Below are 18,626 nucleotides of genomic sequence, written 5' to 3' on the forward strand. Positions count from 1 at the left end.
GTGGGTTGAAAAGTAACAAAGCGCCCAACTGTAACAGTTATAAATGCTACTGCTGTAATAATAATCTTCAAAAAATCCACTGACATATTTTTGTTTCATTAGTTCAATAGCAAAAGTGAATCTATAATCTACATTCAAATTGAAATTTTCAACCATTTTTGATAGCTTCATATATGCGCCATTTTTTCAATTTCTAATATTATCAAAAATTGAAATAGAAGCTTTCACAGAACTACATTTGGAAAATGAATCTATGTTGCAGGTAAGTTGGAATATCCGCCGTAGTAGAACATTTTAAGTTTGATACGACGAATAGCAGCTCTTACGACGAAGTAGAACGAAACCCTATTCTCATATTCATATTTACGATTTACCCATAATAATCGTTTAAATTGAAAAAAATGTTGGTTGCATTAATAAATCAGACTAATCAACCCGATTAACATCTAAGATCTGTAATGTTTTGAATGAACAGAAAGAATATTTTATTTGAAAACGAAGATACTAAACACAGATTACACATTTTTATACACTCAATTAGAAGTGTACAGGTTGATAACTGGGCCAAGCGTCGCCTCTGCCTGAAACCACATAATTGCTTATTATGTTTTTGAATTCATAACTAATTCAGAGATTCACCATTCCTTTTGTTATGATTGAGTTAAAACTGTTGATGAAATTTGGCCCACGTTTCAGAAAGGTTGGGCATTCCTGGTCCATACACGGTGGAATTCATGTAGTGGTGACCCATGAGTGACTGGCACGTTTCAACTGCTCTGTCTAAGGATTCTCAACATAGGAACGCGGGGGCAGCGCTGGAAGAAAGTGGATTTTAAGTCTGCGATCAGAACGCACCATTTCGTGCGTTGAAAGTGCAATTTTCACCCTCGATTGAGCGCAGAACGGAGAGAGTGCGTAGCGTTTCAGTTCGGCTTCGCAAGTGGTAATTGTGATCTAATTCGGGTGGCGATTGAAAGCGAGACATCGGAAAATGGGGGAGCATCTCGAGAGATTGATTCATTTCACAGAGATTGTTTAATTAAGATAGAGATGCTTGACAATAGACGTGAAAATGTGGGGGTAGGTACTTGATATTGATTGATTCGTTAGCTCCCGGGGATTGACATACATTTTTGAACATTGGATTGCTTCACAATTCCGCAAATCGCTGAATTTGATAGTTCATTTGTTCAATCTAGAGGAAACATAAAGACATTTATCGATTCACGAAACAACTGTCAACTGTTAAGCATACCTCTTCCACAACACTGTCATACTTCCTCAACAGTGGCTTATTCTCAATTATCCTGCACCCCTTCCTCAATTCCGCATTCTCCTCCCTAAGCTGTTTCTTTCGTTCCAACAACCCGCACAAGTACTCTCGGTGCTCTTGAATCGCCACCTTAAGCTCATTCAAATCATCCACCTTGGTTAGGATCTTGTTCTGAAACGCGAACCACTTTTCGCGCACGTGAGCCGCCTTGGAGATGTCACTTTCGTACTGTTGCCGAGCCTTGGCCATCTGCTTGCTGGTTTCGTCGATCTTCTCCGTCGTTCGACTGACCTCCACCTGCAGATCGTGTAACTCTTCCAGCCGGATGTTTTTGATCTGGAGATCCAGGAGCGCGTCCCGGACGTTGAGGTGATCCAGCCGTTGAAAGTTCGAGAGCAATTTGCGACGGTTTTTCGATAGAATTGATCGAGTGGTTGTCATTTGGTTCAGGAGGGATTCGATTACTAGGGTGGGTTTGGGTTTCCTATTCTTATCCACGGTCATGGTGCCTAATTTGAGTAGTTTGTCGTGAGCTGCTTCCAAACTTGTGTTGTATTTTGATAGCAAATTTTCATGTTGGTCTTCTAAATACTTCAACGTTACGGGAGAACAATGGCTTGAAGATCTGGACTGAAAAATGATTACAATTGTTTTTAACATCGTTGGGATTAGTGCACTTTATAATCTACACAAAAACCATAATTATCTTTACGTAAATCGTATTTGTATTCATTCTATGTTTCTAGCCCGAATAATGAACAAAGTCTACGCTTCCAAGACTTCCAGGACTTTCAACGCCTGGAACAAGCTGTTTCTGGAGTTATATTGCGGCAGCAATACTACAATTCGAACTTCTTACATCGTGCTAATGGAATTGCACGTGACGTTTGGGTTACCAGAATCCAGTGCACATGTGTGACATATTTGTAAACTTGAATCTTCCTTGCTTGTGGTAAAGTAAGAGAACTTATCATGGTAGTTTCATAAAGAGAAAAGTGGAGTCCAAATCGCTTCTTAGTTTGATTTGTTGGCTAAAGAACCGGCCCATTGAACGGCTAAGAAAATTTCACATTGATACAAACTGAATCGGGGCCGAGATAGCCATAGCGGTAAACGCGCAGCTATTCAGCATGACCATGCTGAGGGTCGTGGGTTCGAATCCCGCTGGTCGAGGATCTTTTCGTAAAGGAAATTTTCTCGATTCCCAGGGCATAGAGTTTCTTCGTACGTGCCACACGATATACACATGCAAAAATGGTCAATCGGCAAAGAAAGCTCTCAGTTAATAACTGTGGAAGTGCTCATAACAACACTAATCTAAGAAGCAGGCTTTGTCCCAGTTGGGACGTAACGCCAGAAAGAAGAAGAAGAAAGACAATCTGAATATTCGATTTGAAGTGGTCTCATTGACTGGAAATTTCACCATGGCCAATTTTCGACACGGGATATATTCAGTTCCTCCAAGAATTCCTTAAAATAGATTCCTCCCCAATTTTTGCTAGAAATAACTCCTGAGTTTTCGAGAGCACCCCTCAAATAGTTTTATCGAATTATTCCCATAAAAAGTCCGGTAGGCTTCCTTTTCAAATTTCTTTATGTTTTATTCTTAGTTTTCCTACAGATAATCTGCACTGTTCAAGGAGTTTTTCTGAAATTCTTTAATGTATTCTATTACTTCAACATTATAAGGCAAAAGGTTCATAAGTTTTTTTACTAGCAAGTGTAACAAAGATTCCTCCATTAACTTTTCCAAATATTCCTATGTACTTTTCCTGGATTTATTTTGGCATGAGGGTTTTCCTCGTCCAAATTGTTTGTAACTTTGTAAGAAGAAGCACTTCAATACGACGCATATTGTGGCTAAGTATGATCTCGGTAGCTTTTTAAAAAACTCTACTGCCAAGTGAATCAAAAGTGCCAAAAATAGGATCCAGTTCCCTTTTTCTCCTAAAAGTTACGCTAAGGATTCTTCTAATTCATTAACAGATTCCTTCAAATATTTCCATCTGAATTTCGTCACGAATTTCATTCGTAATTCGTATAAGGATTGTATCAGGAATACTGTCTATTAGCGTGGTTCAAAAAATCACTTATTCGATTCTAGATCAAATTCTGAATTTCCTCCCTAAATTCAAGCTTATTTTGATGAAAACTGAGACTGAACAAGCCCTTCAAAGTTACTATGGGATAAGAAAGCTATTCATTCAATCATTCATAGTGTTCGCCCCATGTATTTTTGAGGGTAAGAGCTAGGTACGCTGATACTGTCAAAGCCTAAACTTGTTTACTCAGCACTAGCGCCACGCAGAGTGTGGCTGGCTCCAAGAACTATCGCTTACTTCAGGGGGTTGCACAAGATCCGTCCCCCAAACTTCAATAATGTGATATTAACATTTAGCCATGTAAATTTATGATTGAAATCATTTAACCCTCTTATACCCAAATTTCTATTTTCGATCCAAGTATCATTTTTCGCTATCTAAAATCGATCTATGCACGTTTTGGACAATGATTTATTTATATAAGCAAATTAATGAATGTCGGATTTTGATTTTTCTAATTTTTATTTTTGAACAACCCTATCCTTTTTCATTTTTTTAAGCCTCATTAGGTTAGGGGCGGTCCATTTATTACGTAAGGCAATTTTCGGGATTTCAACCCACCCCCATGTTAAGATATTTTGAATGAAAATTTAAAAATAATGGTAAGGCGCGTTGAAATCTCAAACCCCCTCCTCCCGTAAACCCTTACGTAATTAATGGACGACTCCTTACTGATTTATGACAATAATGAAAAATTTGAGTTTTTGCGGTACTTTTGGAAATAGTTTTTTTTTCTTTTTCTGATATATATTTTATTTTCCGTGTAACTAACGGGAAAATAAGTTTGAACTTATTTCAATTCAACCAGGCCCTTTTTCTGTGATAAATTGATTGTAAAAAATAAAAACATGAAATGTTCAAATTTTTATATTACACGCTCCCAAAATTTGAGCTCATTTGGATGTAAACTAAGACTGCACAAGCCCTTCAAAGTTTATATGGGTATTACTATGAGAGAAGCAAGGAATTCATTCAATCGGTCATGGTGTTTGCCCATGTGCTCTTGGGGATTAGAGCTACGTTGATATTGTGAGGTACATGCATCAGTTACAACTTTGCCGAAGACCGTTTTCAAATCGGACGCCTCAGTAATTAGTTATTGATTTATATCCAGTCAGAAATTCTTCAGCAGTGCTCTTTTAAGTTCTGAACAGGCAACAATGCTGTACCTGGCGCGAAAGATACAACGCACAAATCATGGCTACTAGGTGGCTACAGTGGTGCACCTAAGGGAAAACTGCTAAAACACGGTGTTAAGATCATGAAATATATGATTTTAACGTATCATTTGATAGATCTCAAATCCTTCTATCATTCAAATGTATAAAAATCACGATTAATTTGAAATTTCCCTGCAAAAAGCCTTGCACCAATAATAGGAACACTGTTCCTTTAGTGGAGGTATATTTTAAGGATGGTTCCTTTAGTGGCGCAAACCATTGATTTCTTATGGGACCCTCCACTATGGGTACTGATGCACCACTATAGGTGCAAAGGAGCAAAAAAATTAAGCAAAATAATTGTTTTAAATAGTTTTACGGTTAAATTTCATGAATATTATTCGATTACTTGTATCATTTTCGTATCGTACATAATACAAAAATGTCACATAATCATTCATTAGCGCAAAACATGCCAAAACACACTACCTCCACTATTGGAGCTACCTCCACTAAGGGAGCGTTTGCCCTATGTTTTACTGCATATATCCAAAGATGCCTGCAGAACAGCCCAATAATTATTGCCAAAGTTTTACAACTCATTCAAAAATCAATAAGGCTGATACAAACATTAAATTTCTTTTATGTCCGAGACCACTTGGAAGGTTCGAGGGGGGGGGGGATAAAAATAAATAAGGAACAAAAAAAGAAAAATGAAAAAAAAAAGTTATTTTTTCGAATTTTTATTTTTAACGATAGTTGTTAAAGTTTTTTCAAACGTCCTCTGGATCATTATTTTACTTGTTTTTTACTTTAAAAATTGAAAAAACCTAACTAATGTCAAATAAATGATGAATCTTTTTTTTTTCTACCCTTCAAAATTTTCGGATTTTTGAAGGGGGGGTGACATAAAAGAAAATTAATATTTGTATCAGCCTAACTAATTACTGGGGCGTCCGATTTAAAAAAGGTCTTCGGCGAAGTTGTAGCTGATAATTGTATCTCACAGTATCAACATAGTTCTAATCCCCAAGAGCTCACAAGAGTTTAAGTGAATACCCCTATTAAAATGGTTTCACAAATTGCGCAAACAACTAAATTGGCATCATTGGTAAGGTAATCGGCCGAATAGTAATAACGCAGCATTGCTTGAGTTGTCGCGTTCTAAGGTGGTATAGCGAAGACTTGGGGCTTGTGTCGCGTGATAAGTTTATACTTTTATTGCTTGTGTCAACTTTGCTGATTAGAGGTATGTCTGTTAATAATTCAGTTCAATTTTACACGTATTTATAAATATATATTTACACTACACTCTGTCAAGAGACCTGAAACATAAAACCGAAAAGCCACGAAGAAAATCGTTGCGTTTGCGTACTGTGTTTGAAGAAGCAGTGTCTGCAGTCGTTATCAGCAAAAGTGGTTGATATTATTGAACAGCACATTCTTCACGACATCAGGATTAAAGTCTGGTATTATCCTACCAAAATATGTCGAGCTTGCATGTTTGAGGTTTATTCGTGCTTTTTTTTTTTTTTTTGTATGGTATTCAGTTGGAGCTGCCTGACAGCTTAACTTGTCAAGGCTGAACCCTCGGTCTGGCTTTTGCCAAGTTTCCCCTCTACCAGGACCAATACTCAGACGGACTAGGCAATGGCGCCCACATGAACACTGTTTTTTTATTAGTATTGTGACGTGGTAGTTTTTGAAAAGTGCCCATATTCCCTTGCTTCTGAGAAAAGGAAGCATTGTGAAAATCAACAGCTCCATCAGAATTTGTTTGAAATAGTTGTGTAGTAGTGTCATTACTAATACTGTCTAGTCGAAATGGTTTTGAATAATTTGTCATTCAAGTGCTATCCTGTCTTTTACGTAAGATTAGAGTCTTAAATGTCAATTGTTGTCAAGTTTTAACAACATTAGGCTGTTTAGTAGTAGTTCTAGTTAATTTTATTTTTTGTTGTTAAAAGTGTTTATTGGTCATTACGTTCATATATCCTTAAAGAAAAAAAGTCGCTTTCCTTGTCTGTTCAACAATTTTTCGAAACTAGCAAGTGTACCCTAATGATCGATCTCAGCTTCTTACTTTCCATAGTAATTTTATAGTGAATATTGAAGAGTAAAGTTACCTTAGGCTTCTATTACAGTCTCCTACATGCTTCACTTTTCGGTGGCAAACGCAATGCTTCACAACGCCTACTTTCTACTTGTAAATTTTGCGAAAATGAAGCTGGAATTAGATTATTTATACCGCTGTTACAAAAGAGGTATTTCTTCTTATGGCAATGTAAAAACCATATTAAAATAAGATTGTTGCCACTTATTTCTACTCAGTGAATCTACTAGTCATTTTCCTAAGAGTTCCTATGTATTCCCTACGTCGTATATGATAACGATGTATCTAACTAGCTAATAGTAAGAGTGGCTACGGATCATTCTGGTTAGCAAAAGGCAAACTGAACGTCACCAATAGTATTAATGTCCACTTCGAATAGATTAATTATTTGAAATGGGCATCAATTCTATCAATGACGCAGAATGTCCGTTGGATCACATCCGAGATATTATTGCGTCTATGCCATATGAATTATGACGCGGCTTTAAGCTAAAAGTGCCAAAATGTGATACCACCACTACAGGTTACGCCTTTGGTTTCCATCATATGGGCTAATGGATTATGCCCTCCCATCGCGGCAAGGTCGCATAACCAAGGGGAGGGATGTTTGAGGTTTATTCGTGCTGTAACCAAAATAAAACTTTGAATACAGCACTGTACAAGTGTAACTACAATTTAAAACTTTCCACAGGAAGCAATAGCATTTGTTTGTGTGAAATATGTAATGATGCGAGAGCAACAATCTCACCAAAGCTAAAGGGAAAACGTGGTAGACCCAGTACTATCGATATTGCAAAAAGGAAGTGCCACTTGAACTTATGTTCGATCTGCTACTCAGAGAAGCACGTCATATTTGCACGAGTACTACAACGCAAAGCAACTTGGTCAGCATTTTCCAGACTGCTCGCGCTGACGAATCCGCGATTGCTCAATATATGATACACTTGTTTTTGATTGAAAAAACGTGTGACTTGAGCACCAGACGAACGTTGCAGCTGAGCAGCTGTCTAAAGGGTTTTGATGTTGAAATCGTCCCAAATATCGCTTTCAAAATCAGCAGACTTAACCAATCAGTTCAGGTTTTTTAAGATAGCACATCTACGCTTCCATGTAAACGAGAATGCAGAAACGGTATTAAAACCAGTAATATACTGTAATAACGTTCAGGGGTTGGTTGATTATGTGACGTCCAAAAGGAGGGGTGGACCTGGGCAGCTCGTTCTGCAAGATTGATGTCGATGGAGGAGGGTCCTTGAGGGTTACCCTGTCGATTATCGAGCATAATTCCGACGTTACCAGGACTTAAGGCCGATGTAAGGATACTGGTTTAAAAATATGCTGTTGCTGTTGCTCCAGGTGTTCCGGAAAAATATGGCAATATTGAGAAAATCCGGAAGACACTGTTGCATTTGAACAGTTTTAAGTGCTTCATTGCTAGAGATTTGAAGATTGTCAATCTGCTTTGCGGAAATATGGATTATAGTTCAACATTTCCTTGTGCATACAGTACCGCGCAAAAAAATGATCTATCCAATGCAGTAGGTCATTCACGAACTCTTGGTCACATCTACGAAATGTTCGCGAAATGGAAAAGTCTCGGCTCGGACCATAAACTAGCGAAGCAGTTCTTCAGTTGTATTGACGAGCCACTGCTCAATGGCTCACCCGACGTACAAATAGTTAATCTTTGCCCACTACTATCCTTGCATATAACGCTAGGAGTTGTAAACACAATCTACAAAAAAGTAGAATCCATTGCTACAAATACTGCCTAGGAATGGGTAAGGATCAGCAGTTGGATAGTATGATTCATAAAAAATGACCTTAAAATTAATTCGTTTATCCCAGGTGAACATCAGCAGTTACCAACGCCACAGCAAATATGGATTCACCGGCCGAAACTGTCAGAAGCTATTGAAAAATCGGCATGTTTTAGAACTGAATGGGGATCTAAACTTGCTAGCAACTGTAAGTTATCGTACAATTCTCTAAAGTATCTCTTTCCAATGAAAAATTGAATTTCAGGCGCTTGATCAATTTAATCAGGTACATAAAAATTGTTTTCAAAAGATTCTGGCTGATGATTTTGCAAAAAAGTTAAGAACTTTTTGAAAACGTAGATTGAAGCAGGCTTACCTCATAGCTCGAAGTTTCATATATTGCGCTATCATATCCCGGAGTTTTGTAAGATCACAGGATGTGGTAACGGGAAAACACTGGCAAATACGGGAAACAAGCCAGTGAAACATTGCATTTCGATTTTTAAGTTGTTTGGAATCGTGTTAAGGTTTCGGAGCACTCTGAAGCATATGATCGACAGCTTCTTCGAGCTGTAGTGATGTACAATAGTGAGCATTTGTAAACCGTATCAACCGTATCTACTTGAATTATTATTCGTAGCAAAATTTCTCATGGCTACCTAGATAATCATGAAATAAAATGACTGTGTGAACCATCATTTAGAAATCAGTAAGAAAATAAACGGCATTGTACTGTTTAGAACATTTCCAAACCGGTCTCAAACAAAAAGGGAAAGCCTAAGCTTTCAATGGTAGATGTTTGAGCGCTACTGATTTTTATATTAATATATCTACCAGAGACACCGTGAGCTGTACTAGTTTTAAAAATATAAAAAATACAAGTCGGACTCGATTATCCTGAGTATCGATTTATTTTTTGCACTCCGGATAATCACTAGAAGAAAAACCGAAAAACTAGAATATAAAAAAATACACCTGATAATCGGATCTAAAATGTCGGATAATCGAATTCCGGATAATCAAGTCGCCGGATAATCGAGTCCGACCAGTATCTTTAAAACAGAAAGCAGAAATATTCAGATTTTTTTTTCCAAAAAATATACTATTTACAGCACTTACAAGTAATGTTTAATTGCTATAATAGGCAGTCTCAAAAATAGTTGCAGCAGGAAGAATTTTATTCGTACAGCACGAAAATACAATAACCACTAACGACAAGTACCTATCTCATGTTGATCAATTCTCCCCTGTTTGTAATTTACCTCTTTTCAATTTACCTCTAGTATAGTTTCCACTGATTCATGCTCGGGAATTCCGCTTCTTTTCCGAAAACTTTCCAAAATAAGGGAATCCCGTTTGACACTCGACAGACGACGCAGCCGTTGCCTAAAAATTGAGCTGGTCTCCGAAATTTTGTCATCTTCAGTCTCTACCGATTCTTGTTCTTCTAGTTGTAGAACTGTGGGACTACTTTTTGCTGTGCTAGCATGAGAAGCAACTTCTGCAAGACAAGTAGATTTATAATCCACAATAGTTAGTATAGTGAGTATAGTTCAATGGTTACCTGCTTCAGATTCAGCAAACAGTTCCTTAACAATGTCGAAACTGGAGGAATCCTGCACTTCAGATGAACTTTCAAAGATAGACATTTTTTTCTAAATCCAGGCGCTCAATCGGCTCTAACACTCATCAGCTAGTCAACAAATCAAAGGCCATCTTTGATTACATAAATCGCATTACAAGTCCGTAATGTTCTCCCATTAATGCAACCCTTAATTAACCACAAATCATCCTCAACTCTCCTCCCGCCCCCTCCGCACAGCAAACGACCTCCAATTAAATGTCCTTCCGGAGCAATCGAGGCTAAAAACACGTTCATTACGGCTAACGACAGCTTAATTAAATCACTCCAGAATCGATAAATCATTTAGCTGCCCGTCCGTGACAAAAACGCTAAACACGACGTAACATATGTCCCCATTAGCAAGCGCAGTACCTACACATTCCACTGTCCACCGGCGTTGTCTGTCTTCATGTGTGGTGGAAGTTCCCTTTTTCCCGCAAATGAGTCCAGCTTATCTGTCCGAGTCCATCGGTGCACATAGGAGTAACTGGACCAAATTCCTGGCCAAAAGCCCACAATTTCTTTTAGTCCTGCGTGTTGTTCGACAATTAATTCACTAATTCTGATATTATAAATACAACGAAACAGAATGTTTCGATGGAATCATGATCAATCGAGTCCAGTTTGCATTGTGCGTGTGCGAAAAAAAAGTAATGGTGTTCAATCTAGGATTGATTACCAACTGGTGAGCTCGTTTCATGCTTTTGATAACACATTTTTACGTGGCAACGTTACGTTCATATAATTTTCTATCAAACTATGGATGGTTCGTTACTATAAGTGTCGGCAAAAACCCTTATCTCTGTTTCATACAATTTACTGTTCACATATCTTTCTTATATCGTAATTACTGAATCGACCATTGAATAGGTCGATATTATGAATGCCGACGTACTTTATTAATTTTATACCGCGAGACAAATAATTCAATATCAGTTTCAAATAAGAGTAATATTTATGCTCCTTATCCATGGATCGCATCATCGACCAAAGGTGACTTCCAGACATTTTGGCCATTAAATTGGTGCTGTTTCTCCTATGTGCGTCCTCCGATTCTCATGCATAGCGCGTAATGACCGGCACCCTTCTTCGGATTTACCCAACGCTACCACTATCAAACGGCCAGAAAGACATCCCCTGGTTGTTGTCATCATCATAAACTAGGATCAAACGCATCAACGAAGACGTATAATGTTCGTAATCATGTCCAGTGCATGCCGATAGTGCAAACAACCATCTTCCTACATACCTACTTATAGCTTCTTCCAACAAAAGTCTAATGAAAATTGACCGTACAGAACATAAGGTTGATGGTCGTAGATTATATTCAGACCGGATAATTAGAGGGCGACAAGATGTTTTTCTTTGCTCGGACAAGGCACTGGAGTAGCGAGTCAACATCAAGATGCCCTAACAAAGTACGCTAAGATGAAGATGATGATGCTAATGATAGTTATTAGGTTTCATAGAAGTAAAGTTGTAGGGGCCCAGATAGCCGTAGCGGTAAACGCGCAGCTATTCAGCATGACCATGCTGAGGGTGGTGGGTTCGAATCCCGCTGGTCGAGGATTTTTTCGTAAAGGAAATTTCCTCGATTCCCAGGGCAAAGAGTATCTTCGTACCTGCCACACGATATACACAAGCAAAAATTGTCAATCGGCAAAGAAAGCTCTCAGTCAATAACTGTGGAAGTGCTCATAAGAACACTAATCTGAGAAGCAGGCTTTGTCCCAGTTTGGACGTAACGCCAGAAAAAAGAATTAAAGTTGGATGTGATTCTTAAGACTAGATTCACCAGAAGGCAAGGGAAGTTTTAACTGAATGAGCCATACATACAGTCAATGACGAAAGTTAGTGATCGAATGCTGTTTTTCCATACAAAATGCCCAATTTTATGGATCTGTATCTCAGCTTCTGGTAGGCTGAATCGGCTGGAATTTGGATGACGAACTACAAATAACCTGGGGAGTGGGACATTTCGCATATAGACGTTTAGCATAAGGACGTTTGGCATAATGGACAATTGGCATAGTGAGAATTATAAGCCTTCTTTAAAATGCTACCTGTTCTTGTATGAAATTGCATTATGCGAAACGTCCATTATGCCAAACCTCCGTATGCAAAACGTCCTTATGCGAAACGTCTTTATGCGAAATGGGTTACCCCCAGTTTTTTGTACACTGCCTTTACTAAGTTTCAGTGGTTTTCCGAGAAGTTTCAGAGGGTTGGTCAAAGAGAAAATAAGTAATCAAGAGATTTTTTGATTTAATTTAAAAACGGTACGTTTTGGTAGATCAATTTCTTCGGCAAAGTTGTTCACTTTCGGAAATTGCACAAACTTGCAGAACACACCAACCACTTACAGCTCGCCGTTTTTTTTAATTAAATCTCTTGATCACTAACTACGATTTTGTTACGCTCTGATTTTATCATGTTCCGATTTCGTCAACAAATTATTGCGTTTTTATCAACACACAAACATGTTTTTTATTTAATTTTCAAAATGTTTAAAATATAAACTAAATACCCATTTTAAATCAATTTAAATGCTTTTCAATAGCCTCAGAGTTGAATTTTCAACATTATGTTAATGTTGAGCACCTAGATGATACATGGTGTCAAGTCATATACGATTCAAAAAACTTTGACTCCTTCTTATCCACTAATCAATGGCAGTTTTCAAACTAAGCATTGTCTCTTGGACAAGATTAACCCATCATGCAAAAATCGAAAGTTGCTCTGGCCACGTCCAAGCAACAACTGGAATTTGTAATTAGTTGAATACGTACCTTGCATACGTAGTTCCATAGACCTCTCCTTTTTCTTATTTGACATGGCATCAAAAAAATTTCTATGAAAATTTGATAGATATATGGGCTGTCCTTTAATTAAGTAAAACAATTTTAGTGGTTTTCGACCCCCCCCTCCCCCTATGCTATGATTTTTTGTACGAAATTAAAAAAAAATTTGTGACACGTAAAATATCTCAAAATTGGATTTTTCTCTGGAATAACTGGAAAAACAATTGAAAACTAATCTGTCGTTTTGTATGGGAGATCGCATACCATTTTTCAGCAGCGTACTTGATGGCAAAACAACGTTTGACGGGACCACTAGTATTGAATATTATTTTTACTCAATAAAAAACTAGAACTTTAGGTTAGTTTATTGCCATTCTCTTCGTGTTCTAACGTAAAGCTAAAAGGCGATGGTGGCGCTATTTTAGATTGGCAATTCGATAGGGATACACTCCTATCGAAGTTGGTAGTAATAACTTTAGAATAAAGGTCACCACAATCATTAAAATTTTGGCAATTCAAAGCACATGAAACCGTATATATTCATTTCAGTTTGCAAAAAATGTACCTTGGCAAAAAAGCTCTCACTTGATAACTGCAGAAGTGTTTATAAGAACACTAAGTTGAGAAGAAGTCTCTTTCTCAGTTGGGATATGATTCCTGAATGAAATAAAATGTAAGAAAAAGAAGAGGAAACCAGCACAGGAGAGATTTTTTTTAGCTTGTGTAAAAATTACACAAGTTTTGAGTTGGTCAAGAACAGCCTGATTTTGTGTAATTCGTACCGAATTATGTGTAGCATTTTTTAAGTGTGTTTGTTTTGATTTCTTTCTCTTCATCATCATCATAAAAATACGAGCTTTTTACTCAACAGATGGCAGTAGTGTTACTTGAATAACGTGTAATTGGCAAAATATATGGCAAAATGAAAAGTCGATAATATTTTTCCTTTTAACCATCTTTGAAAAAAGTTTGTTTGAATCAAAAGGAGTTAATGTGTTTAAAAGCGATTGTCAAACGGATTTAAAGAAGCGTGGTGAAAATATTGGTGCCAGGATGTATGTCAGTATTTTCCCGCTTCATTATTATTGCCCAGTACTGCTACACCGGGCGCAGCTCCGGACAGTTTGACGGATTCATGTCCTTTGGAACAAAATGGACAGAATTGGCCTCATACCACTCCAGGACACTTTTAGAATAGTGGCATGATGCCAAATCTGGCCAAAGCTTCGTCGTGATGCTGCAAGAACGACAAAAGGCGCTTCTCGAGGCACTCAGATTTGTAGATCTCGCCATTTACGCAAGTGCAAATGGCCTGCCAAATGTGATATTTGAAGGCGAATTTCGACATTTTCTTCTTCTTAAATTTGTCGTCCACATCGAACTTGCTCATGCCGGTGAAAAACTCCAACCCTGGAATTTGCTTAAAATCGGCTTTTATATACGTTTCGTCGTCCATCACCCAGCAGCCATATTTTGTCAGCATCTTCTCGTGAAGCTTCCGTGCCCGAGTTTTAGCCGTCGATTGTTGCCGCTCATCGCGATTTAGGAAGTTCTGTACCTTGTATGTATGTAGTCCAGCTCTTTTCTTTGCATTCTGGACGTAGCTCTTCGACATGCCGATCTTTTTAGCCAAATCACGGCTTGAGGCGTTGGGATTTGCTTCAATCACCTTTCCCTCCGTCTTTTTGTTCTCCGGGCCCGGTTTTTTCCAGCTCCTGGAAGACGGTTGAATGGTGAATGTTCAACATTTTTCCCAACTGCCGGTGCGACAGGTCAGGAAATTCCAGGTGTTTGGAAAGAGTTTGTTCTCTCGACTCGCGTTGGTTCACCTCCATTTTCGTTGAATCGAAAAACACGACTTCGAGTTTGACAGCATGTGAACAATACATATCAATGAGAAAGTGTGCAAAATTTTATTGATTTTTACCCAATGGTATAAAAGTTATGCCCTGTTGAATGTGTCGCAATAATTTCGTGTTCGCCCTTTTGAACTGCAATTGCATCAATTTGTTGAGTTTCATTGTCCCACGAACGAATATTGAAGGTCTCGAATCTGTACTTTAAGCTTGAATTTTATCAAAAAAAAAGTAAATAGAATTATCATTCCGATCATAAACTTAGACAGCGTCTCACTGGGACCATAAACCAGACGTCCGTCAGTCGCACGGCCACATTCCTCCCACGCAGCACCAAAACCAACGTAATCAAGAAATTAGATGATTGAATGAGTCAAAGCATCTTCCGCATGCCTTAACTGACGCTTTCCTTGTGATTCTGGTGAAGGTTTCCGGTTCATTCGGAACCGTCACTTCCCATATCATAATTTTTTGTCCGCTTCTTGCAGCCTCAGTTCTTAGCTCAGCAAATAATCTTTATTGATTTTTTTTTCTTCTACCCACACCTCAATCCTCGCCACCCATCATCATCGTCATCATCATCTTCTCCGGGACGCCTCAGCCCTTCCCCCCGGGGAGAATAACCGTCCTGGCCTAAGCCTAGTGGGAAGCATTTTTTCTCATTCAGCGCATTTTCCAATCTATTCTCCTATTTTATGTGTCTATGAGTTACCGGATTCGATGGGTCATATTCGAAAAGGCGCATCGAGAGAGGGATGAGGCAGCGTACACAGTCTAAGGAAAAATAATGATAATCAGGTTCGATCGCTTTCCGTTTTCCATCGCTCTCGGAGTCTCGTCTCCAACAACACCCACACAGCTGTAAACTCACCGACACAAACAAAAGAGTGGCACTGCCATCGTCCTGAAGAAACTGAAGCTAATGCATGCTCCTCAGTTTTTTATACTTCATCTTGGGTGAGTTTTCTCGTCAGCCGGGTTTGTGTGGAAGCAACGGGAAAGAAGAGAATAATTTCTCATCCTTCTCAGCATCCAAAGTTCGTTTTTTTTCCTTCGTCGTGCCTTGTTTCTTCCCCCTTACTACCCCGCGTCATGCGATCGGTTTTTCCTTATTGCTTATTTATAATTTATTACTTTTTTCACTCCTTCCTCCACCGCCGACCGGGTGCTTCATTTACTTTCCCGGCATCGACGACGACGACGAAGATCGCTCGCCTTAGCCTCTTGCTTGTGATGGTGATAGGTCTCGATTTACCCTCGGACGACGGTATACCTATGTCCTGCTTTTCATGTGGTGGGTTGCGTTTTTTTTTTTTCATTTCACCCCTCAACTTGTTTTATGCCACTCAGCCGTCCTTTCCGGATGGTTGGAGATTTTCCATCGATAATAATTAAAAAGTTGATGGTAGGGTTGTCATGGTACAGAAGGGATGCTCAAAAATAAAACTGAATCTCCAATCAGTGTTGCCACATTTTATCCAAATCTCATCTGTGTTTTAGCTTCAAAAAATCTTTTTCATCTTAAGTCAACCTACAAAAATCTTGGTAAAAATCTGTGTTGCGCAAAAATCAAAAAATTTCAACTTTTTAGATCAAAAACCACCTTTGCACACGTATTATGACTATTCTTGGCATGTCAACAATTTTCAATTTGAGCTTATTCTACTAAAAGTATGAAAATATACTTAATTGCTTTTAAATATTTCAAATACGTTCGAATATAAGAAAAAATTAACAGAGTAATGGCATTTCTTCTTTATATCCTGGGCTCGTGAAACATCCTAAGATCTTAAAAAACTTTCTTATATCGAAAATCTGTGATCTGTGATTACAGATATCTGTAGGCAATTGCATGAAAAAATCTGTGTAATTACAGATAAAACTGTGTATGTGGCATCACTGTCTCCCATATCTTTCCAACCATCCTTACCTGGGAGGGAGGCACCGATACACGAAATTGGATACAATTGTTTACCAAATTGCAAGATAACTCCAGTTTGCCAACGACAATCAAGGCAGGTTTAGTGAAAATCGCTAGTTTTCAATTGTTGTGTGCCTTCGATCTTTCTGGACAAACATTGAAAAAGGGCCACAGTTTTCTATGCGTTTAATTTTCTGTTTTAATGAAAACAGTAAAAAAAATCATCATTCCAATACGTTACATTAAATAAGAATTAACGGTGCTCTCGTGACGTTTCTTTTGAATGCGCATGCATTGATTCTAATTCAATTTTTGCTACTTTTGATGAAATGCAAAAATATGCTTAGGCTTATTACGCGCTTTTATTATGTTTGTCCATTGTTTAAGAACCGGGCTCACAGTGATAGTTCGTGACAGCAAAATCTCGGCTCACTGTGACGTAGAGAAATTTTGTATTGGTTTCTCCCTCCCAGATCCTTACCATTAAAAAAATGTTGTGTAAAATTTTCAGCTTTCTAGGCGATGCAAATAGGTGATATGTGCTGCACATGCATGCAGCATGAGTTTAATAGCTATTATTCATATGGAATCAAAGCCCTGCAAACATCTACAAAAATCCCAAACAAAATTAGCTCAAACGGGATTTATTTGTTTCTTCAGCAACATCTTTCATCAGTGTTTGAAGAATGAGTTTTCAATATGGGATGATAAGTTTCTACTTACATTACAGTACTAGAGTTATTGGAACATTTCTCAAAATGTCTCTATAGTAATTTCCATAGAAACCTACATTGTCTTTGGGCCACCTTTAAATCACCACCGAAAAAGCTGAAAATTTCACTAAACACCATTTTTATGATGAGGATGGTGTAAAAGATATAGAATATTAAATTTCCAAACATTTTAAAATTTTGAATCGCCCTACTATTACAGTCATTATGCATTTCTTAGAGAGTTTAACTCCAATAAATGTTTTCCTTCAAATTCTAATTTTTTTTTTTTTTTTTATTAGAGACACTTTACACCTTTTGGTGCATTCGTGTCTAAAAAAATCGAAAAATTAAACATTACACGATACATCGCAATCAACATCATTTCTTCCTAGATCGAGTTTGATACACTTTCCATTCGGTGTCGACTTTCTGGCTGCCCTGGCTACACGATCGTTTCGGTACATTGTCTTCTGTTGTTCCACTGTTTGTCTCAGTTGACAACCGTCTCTTCCCTGTAGATTCGATTGTTTCACTCGCATGCATATCGCCGCTGTTGCTGTTACCGTCGTCGTCGTTGTTGCTCTCGTCGCCGTCGTCATCGTTATCGTCATTTGAGTCATCAGCAGAATGAGCGGATGGTGCTTTTTCGTTGCTAGAGGTTGATGGTACTTGAGATTTTGATGTTGTTGTTGTGATTGATGGTGTGCGTTGCTGTTGTTTGGTATCGGCTTTTGGGTAACTAATATAGCTGCGGTGACCGTCCACGGCAACGTATGACGGCAAGGGTTTTTCTATTCTCATTCGCACAACTCGAACACCGTTCGGGACCCCCGGGAAAAAGTTCTTCCAAACGTCGTTTTGAATAGAAATCACCTTGCTGTATTGCTGCATGTAGTTGCTGATTGCCGTATTGGACATTTGTGGCGGGAGGTCGTGAATCTTCACGATAGTATTGGGGCCATCTACGTATACTGGGACGAAATAGTCCCTTCCTTCGTAGACGAAGGAATGTCGCAGATGGTGTTGCTTTTGTAGTCGTGGCGCCAAGCTTGCGTTGTTCATTTCTACGAACACGCAGTTCTCGAGGTGGTGCAGCTGTATGCTCTTCACGTCGGCCATGTCGAGCTTGATTCTGTGTTTCAGAAATTCCTCCACCTGGTTAAGTACCGGACGTTTTGGTAGGGTACTAAAGTCCACTACTAAGGTGTTTCGTCTATGCGTAGACATTTCGCGTCGGACACAAAATTCTACCGCAACAGAAATAGCGAAAACTCGATAAACCGGAGCTAATAAAAAGTACGTG

The 18,626-nt window shown here is 38.4% G+C and overlaps 1 protein-coding gene and 1 long non-coding RNA gene across 2 annotated transcripts in view; both read right to left on the reverse strand.

The window, feature by feature from the left end:
• The window catches only part of LOC110676764, a 298,353-nt gene that overhangs the window by 118,422 nt on the left and 161,305 nt on the right, over window positions 1-18,626 (reverse strand). The window lies entirely within an intron of this gene.
• Window positions 993-10,330, reverse strand: LOC110676763. The gene is made up of 3 exons (XM_021845873.1): window positions 9,973-10,330; window positions 9,686-9,909; window positions 993-1,903 (listed from the first exon to the last, which is right to left on the reverse strand). The coding sequence occupies exons 1-3, from the start codon at window positions 10,055-10,057 to the stop codon at window positions 1,217-1,219; spliced, it is 996 nt and encodes a 331-aa protein (XP_021701565.1). The 5' UTR covers window positions 10,058-10,330; the 3' UTR covers window positions 993-1,216.

The sequence above is a fragment of the Aedes aegypti genome, chromosome 2 (genome assembly GCF_002204515.2).
Source record: "Aedes aegypti strain LVP_AGWG chromosome 2, AaegL5.0 Primary Assembly, whole genome shotgun sequence".
In the NCBI taxonomy this organism is placed as follows: Eukaryota; Metazoa; Arthropoda; class Insecta; order Diptera; family Culicidae; genus Aedes; species Aedes aegypti.